The 7,221-nt window shown below is 46.1% G+C and overlaps 1 protein-coding gene across 3 annotated transcripts; it reads left to right on the forward strand.

Moving 5' to 3' along the window:
* Window positions 1–70: 70 nt before the first annotated feature.
* ORC6 (origin recognition complex subunit 6) lies at window positions 71–6,231 on the forward strand. Of its 3 annotated transcripts, XM_027729609.2 has the most exons (8): window positions 71–145; window positions 685–814; window positions 1,572–1,735; window positions 2,808–2,897; window positions 3,715–3,827; window positions 4,469–4,590; window positions 5,055–5,129; window positions 5,522–6,231. In XM_027729609.2, exons 1-8 carry the CDS (start codon window positions 81–83, stop codon window positions 5,651–5,653), a joined length of 891 nt encoding a protein of 296 aa, XP_027585410.2. In that variant the 5' UTR covers window positions 71–80; the 3' UTR covers window positions 5,654–6,231. The 3 variants fall into 3 exon arrangements, with proteins under 3 accessions (XP_027585410.2, XP_027585412.2, XP_039236115.1); XM_027729611.2 differs by lacking the exon at window positions 4,469–4,590; XM_039380181.1 differs by lacking the exons at window positions 5,055–5,129; window positions 5,522–6,231 and having other exon boundaries at window positions 4,469–5,029.
* Window positions 6,232–7,221: the final 990 nt, after the last annotated feature.

A 7,221-nucleotide genomic window follows, 5' to 3' on the forward strand; every position in this document is an offset into this window, starting at 1 on the left:
GATTGGCCGGAGGGGCCGGTGATTGACGGCCCGGTCGGCCAGTCGCGGGGCGGCGCGCGCGGGGCAGAGCGCGGCGGGCCATGGAGCGCGGGGCCGTGAGGGACATGGCGGCCAGGCTGGGGCTGCGCGGCACCGCCCTGCTCGGGTACCGCGGGGTGCGGGACACCGGGGCACACACCGCGGGGTGCGGGACACCGGGACACACACCGCGGGGTGCGGGACACCGGGACACACACCGCGGGGTGCGGGACACCGGGACACACACCGCGGGGTGCGGGACACCGGGACTGCGGGGTGGGGGACAGGGGGACACAAACCGCGGAGTGCGGGACACACACCGTGGGGATCTGGGACACCGGGACACACACCGTGGGGATCTGGGACACCGGGACACACACCGCGGGGATCAGGGACACGCTTTGCGCCGTCTACCCCCGGCTCCGCACCCCCGCACAGCGCTGTCCGGTTGTGGGTGTGGTGGAGCCGCGGACCCCAAGGCAGGCGGGGTCGGTGAAAGGTGGCTGACCCTGCAGTGCAGTCCCGCTGCACATCACCAGAGAACACACCACCTGGTCCCCGAGCGTGTGCTACAGCCGGGGAGCTGGGCTGAGAAACCTGGGAGCGGGTCCCGTCCGCACATTCTTACTGTCTCGTACCTGTTACCGAGGGCTTTGTGTTTTGCAGGAAAGCCGAGGAGTATCTGCGGCTGTCCCAGGTGAAGTGTACGGGGTTAATGGCTCAAATGACGGCGACGAGCAGCGCTGTGATGTGCCTGGACCTGGCGGCGAGTTTCATGAAACAACCGATTGACAAAGTAAGATGTGGTGGCTGTCAGTGCATTCTGTGTTAGTCCACTGAAATCGTTGTTCTGTGAAGTGTATGCTGGGAGCACGAAAGGGAAATAGTAATTGACTTACTAGTGTGCTGCTAGACACAGCGTTAGAGCTTCCACTGTTCAGAATTTGAAACAGGGCAAATTGAGATCAGTGTCATAGTCACTTCTCAAGTTGAGTTCGCTTTGGTATAATTTCAGCTCTTTCAGTAACAAATAAATTACTAGCAGGGATGTTAAATTTAAGATCTATCCCTTTTACTGTGGGAGGGAAGCAGGGGCTCCAAGGAATCCCTCTCTGTAGAGGTACCATAAACCTCCACCTGCAAACCTGCCAAAATAATGCCTGGCACAAGATGTTCATCGTTGTCCATTTACAGACAGAGGAGAATTTAATTGGACCTGACCCCATGAGGAGTAGCAGGAAGGTGATGCTCATGTCTTCAAGTTGCCCAGATTTTGCTAATCCTTGTTTTTAACCATGTTGTGATAAAAGGGACACGTCACATTATATGGAAATATCAAACCTTGTTTCCAGTGAAATGGTCTAAAGATATCACTGTGTTAAAAGCTGTGGCATTCCTAGGTGGTTAATCTTTCTGTGTGCAGTCAAAATGTGCATTATTCGTTGCACAAGTTTGTTTAATGTAGCAATTGAACTTGATGGTGTTGTGTTGATTGCCTGATTAAGATGTCAGGAAGGAATCTTGCTAATTCTTGGGGTTTGTCTTCTTGAAAGAGCTACTGTGTTAAACTCTCCGGGTTGAACAAGAACACCTACCAGAACTCTATGAAGTCCTTGGAGTGTTTGCTGGAGGTGAACCCCAGGCTGGGAATGCGAGACTTGGCTGTGCAATTTTGCTGCACAGAGGCAGTGAACATGGCTGCAGAAATACTTCAGAGGTGAGGAAGCTCTCGTGGTAAACTCTAGTAAGATTCTTTGTTCATTAGATGTGTAAAGAGCTTGATGTTTGGAAGGGGCAGATATTCCTCAGTGACTGGAGCAGTGAGGTGAGTTCTTAGCACTGCCAATTCAGCCATGATCCAGGCCACTTTTTAGAATACATGAAAGAAAGACTTAGTCTGTGAATCTCAGTAAGTCATTGTCTGACTGCTCAGCTGGGAATAGTGTAAAAAATACAGCACCCTTAGTCCCCATATTTGTCCTTAGCATCAGTGTCATCCATTTAACTGCTGATCACAGCACAGTTCAGAAGTAATGCTCAGTAGAGAGAAATCCTCCTTTCTGGAGACACAGATCTCTTAAAATGCACATTACCTGCAAAACAAATAGGTAGAACACTTCAGTGGATTCAAGAGAGTTAACTAAAATTTTCTGTTCCATAATATCTACTTTAACCAGAGCAGTCCCTGAAGGGCTGTTCTGCTGTGCTGTCACCCTTATAGCAAGTTTAAATGCTGCTAGGTCAATGAATAAAGGCTGGGCGTGCTTGTTGATGCTTCTTACAGACTGGAAAAAAATAGCCTGGGGACAGGTGGAACAATAAAAAGTTAAATTCTTCAGTGCTGCACATTCACTACGTCGTTTTCCATATTTAAGCCTCCATCTGTGTAACATACACATCTGTGCAGCATACAAGGAACTATAATGCTGCCCTCTCTTGTAGGATGGATTTATGCAAAGCATCTTGTAATTTTTAGGTGTAGTGTAGAGCTAAAAGTACTGTGTGGATGGGGAGCACAAGAAACAGATTTTACTGACATGCCTCCATCCAGATCCCCAATTTAAAATACCTTTAATTCAAAAAGGGGAGGTCATCCCAATCCCCTTCTTTTTCCTGGTCTCTTTTGCTCTTCTCAGCCAGTAGCAGCTGTTTCTGCTTGACTGGGTTGCAAAGGACCAAGTGGTCCATCAGACCCATTCAGCTGCTGAGTGAGTCCCACATGACAGATGTATTTCAGCAGCTTCATTTGAGGCAAACGCAGTGTCCAATTATCCCTTGCTGTTCTCTAGGTATGAATCCAGCCTTTCTGAAGCACAGAGGATGGACCTTGATTTCTCAAAACCACTTTTTTTAACAGCTTCACTATTCACTGCATGCAGGTGAGTGTAGCTGGGGAATCTTCTTCAGGCTGAAATGCCTGGTGACACACTGAACCATCTAAGCAGCTGCTTCATCTAGGGTCCTGCTTAGCATATGCTGCTACCCTGCTCCTGAAAATAGGGACAGCTGTAGCAAACCAGGTCTTTCTTTGCAGTGAAGTCTCCAACCTACATTACACAAAGCAGAAAGTTACATGGATTTTGGTGAAATACAGCTCAAGGTGTAAGAATGGTCCCCAGCTCACTTCTGAGCACCGAGAAACAGCTGTTCTGGAGAAGGAAAAGCCCTGAGCCTACACCATCACATCCTCAGGGTGCTCTGCCTTTGGAGATGGCTCTGATAGCTGTAGGCCCGGATCAGGAAGAGCTGTGTGACTCAGCCAACACTTGGCAAGAATTTGCTTGTGTGCAGCGATCTTCCTCAGCATTACACCTTGTAATCTTAGCAGTGCAGGGACTGTGTAGCTGCACAGCTCCTGAAAAAGGTTCTTTTGACACAGGGGTCTCATTCAGCTTTTTGCAGTAGTGGGACTTTGTCCTGGTTCCCTGAAAATTTGAAAAATACTTTTTCCTAATACAATTTCCTTATGTAACTTGAACTCACCCTGAGTTTCAATTCCTGAGCTGTATTGACTGAGTACTGTAGGGGTCTGGTTTTTTTAAGCAAATTTCTGAGTGAGACGAGGATAGGTAGGACAAAAACACAGGCCTGCCTTTCTCATTCTCACAGGCAGTGTTGGTACAGCAATTATCACCTCACATAAGTGATAGTTGCTGGAGTGTTGCTTTCTATAGAGGTAACAACTCTCTCTTGTAGGTGTTTGAAGCTAAAAGTGGACAAAACTAAAATGGTGGCTACATCTGGAGTGAAAAGAGCAATATTTGACCGGCTGTGCAGTCAGCTGGAGAAGATAAGCCAGCACCTCAGGAGTAAGTCTTTGCCTTTATCCCTGTAAGACAGCACACCCATCCCATGGCCTCACAGTTCCCCATCCTTTTCCATTGATGATTTCATTCTTATCACTTCTAGCTGTCCCCTTTCAGCCACATCTGCCCAATCCATTTCATCATGTTTCCTGCAGCCCAGTTCCCACTCACAGTCATTGTTTCTGGGGAAGTCACAATAGCTTAGCATGCAGAAAGGCCAAAAATAAGTATTTTCCTCTCTTCTGTGCTCCTTACAGTGTCTGCTGCTGCAATTTCTTCCCTGCTTCTCCCATACTACCTGACCCATCTTGGATTCCTCCTTCTTGCTTTCTGCATCCCGTTAACATGGCAACATGACACATATTAACACAAACATCATGCTCTGACTGACTCACTTCTGTGCTTTCCTTTCCCCACTGCAGCATTAACAAGCATAAGCCTTGCTCTTCTGGTAATAACTGAGCCATTCCATGACACCATCTCTCCACATACAGTGAGCAGACCTGAGGAACCATTCTTACCTGTGGTTAAGCTTGCAGTTCTCTCCACTCCTTTTGTTTGGAGGAAAAAGACTAAAATATGAGCCACACCCTCCTGTCCTTATATCTGCTGCTTCTTACTTCTCTTCTTTTTTCCTTTCCCAGGCTTTCACTCTGACTTTCCCACTGAGAGTAACCCTTCTTCACCCTATCTTCTTGCTTCATATCCTGAAGTTTTGTGGAACATGCTGCCTGAACCTAAACCAAAAGCTGCTGCTCTCTCCCAGGCACGGACCTTCCCACAGTACAGTGCCCTATAAAAACCCAAACCTTACTCCACCACTAAAGCAGCTAAAGGCAGCTGGGAGTTTCTGTACCAGTGCAGGGAAGATCATGTATCTGTACACATGGACAGCCCCGTGGATGTTGTGGGTATCTATAATGCAAACTGTGGAAATGGAATAGAAGGGGAAAAAATAACTGATAATCCCGCCAGAGTAATCTAGAGGGGTAGATATTGGGCAATGAACATGGTGGATCATTGTGGATACAAATGCAGCAGCAGTTTGCTGCTAATTAGCAACCTAATTAAAGCATTCAGTCAGTCCATGCAACCCTTCAAGTCTGGACCTGCTCTGACTGGGTGACATTATTTTTGGAAGGTGGCACTGCTATCTAGGAATTACATGTAGGCCACCCTTGGGGCCCCAAACACCACTCAGAAGTAAAGCAACTTACTTATTTTTTTTAGAAGAAGATGTTCCACTGGCTGCAGAGACACCTGAAAGCCTGCAGACCTGCCTGGAGCGCTGTGAGCAGGAAGATGGTAAGTTGTGCTCAGCTAGGAATGAAAATCACCTCACCAGAGTAGTCCTGAGCTTTACTGCTGGTCAGTATTTTAGTTGTGGGATAGGCCATAATCTCAGGTTCACAGCAGCTCACTCCATCCTCCATCCATTGGCTATAGAAGGATGGAGAGAACCTGGCAGAAGGATAATGGAGTTTATACTGAGTAATCCTAGTAGAATTAAGGATAACTATTCTGTTCAGACACAAAGGTGAAGAGGAGACTGTTCCAGCAGGTGAGAGGAGCAGCAAACCATGGGATTAGATAACACAGGCACAGACTCCCTGCCTGTGTCTGTGCTCACTGCCACAGTTATTCCCACCAACACGTGGCCCATGATGGCTTGTCATGGACTTTCTTTTCCCTCACAGGATCTGAAGATGATGAGGAGAAGCCACATAAACGGCCAAAGACTGAAACAAAGCAGGACTATGAAGAATGGAAAAAGAAAATCCTGGAAAATGCTGCTAAGGCACGAGAGACAAATAGTACTGCCTCTGTAATGCCACCCAGTAATGCAACTGCTGCTTGCTCCTAATCTTAACTCTCCCTGTGCTCTAACAGTAGTTCCAGTAGCATGAGTGATGGCTGCCTGGTAGCCAGCTACCTTATTTAGCTTTTAAGTATTGAAGAATGTTATTTTTAATAAAATGACACTAGGATTGAGGTGATTTTACAGGAAGCCTGTCTTGACTACTCACCTGGCTGGTACCTGAGCAGCTCTGGCATTAAGGGGGTAAAATAGCTTCATTTTCTTGCTGCAAGAAGCGGGGAACATTCTAATGCTACGTTCTAATGCTACTTTAAGTGTAAGTAAGTTATAAGTTAACAGGCCTTTGAGCCCTTGGCTGGAAGCAGTCAGTGAAATAAGAGGGAGGGGACTAATGGTGCCTTGTTAAACTGCAAAGCCAGCAGAGAAGTTAAGATTTTTTTTAAATTGCTTTTATTTTTTTACTGTTGAAGAAATACTGTTTAGTAACTGAATTTGACTTATTTTCATGTGTATGGGAATGAAGTCTCTTGTGCTTTTATAAAGAGGTCCCAAATATTGCAAGAAACAATAAAAGTACTGGAAGGAAAAGCTTTGTATTGTGACATCATGTTCTTGGCACATGACTTAGAACACAAAGTAAAAGACTCACAGGAGGTGCCTGTGTTTTTAGAGGGAAGATATCCAGGGGACAAGGATCTTGACTGGGTAACAGGGGGTTTTTTGTGTCTCACAATCATAAACTTAGAGAAGAGGAGAGAGTAGTTTGTGGAGGCAACATCTGTGATGCTACACTGTCATCCCAGCTACTCAAATTGTAATTTGCTATTACTACTTTTTGAGGAAAAATCATTACTTTTAGCAGTGCAGGCCTGATGTAACTGTAACAAAACCAAACCAAGTCTTCATTCCATTTCTGTTGCATGTTTTCTGGCTGGGATGTACAAAGAGAAGTTAACTTTCATAAACACTCATTTCAAAAGAAACCCAAAAGCCCCAAGTGTCCATATGAAACAAGATAAATTATCTTAAGTCTGAGCATTTAGATTTGAAACACTGCACCCACCTGAGCTTCTTAAAAGTATTTTAATGCCCTGCCAAATGTCTCCCTCCTGTGCACACTCCCTGCTCACATGAGACATGATCACACCAAGATTACAATAGTTGGTATCATTAATTAGATATCAGTGGGGCCAGGGTTTTTTTGTCATGTACTGTTCCAGTGACTCACAGGTCACCTGTGGTTCATCCCTTAAGCTTTCTGTAGATCCCAAAGCAAAATGCACAGGACATGGTGAAAACATCCCCTCAGGCTGCAGAGGTGGGTCCCACTGTACTGCAGAACCAGGGGATGGCTGCCCAATCTAAAGGGCAGAATAGAAACAGAATAGTTATATATGTTAGAAACAGAGTTATATATGTTAGAAACAGAATAGTCATCCTGCTGGCCAGAGGCACCTTCTCTTTGTAGAAAATAGAGAGGAAATACGTACAAGACAGCAGAGAGCATCTCTGTGTTACCTTCTTAGAAGCAGCACATACTAATTGGAAAATTTAAACTTCCTGGCCACTTTCACTTCT

This window comes from Pipra filicauda, unplaced genomic scaffold (assembly GCF_003945595.2).
Source record: "Pipra filicauda isolate LSUMZ 115617 unplaced genomic scaffold, ASM394559v2 scaffold189_size1545977_pilon, whole genome shotgun sequence".
Taxonomy (NCBI): domain Eukaryota; kingdom Metazoa; phylum Chordata; class Aves; order Passeriformes; family Pipridae; genus Pipra; species Pipra filicauda.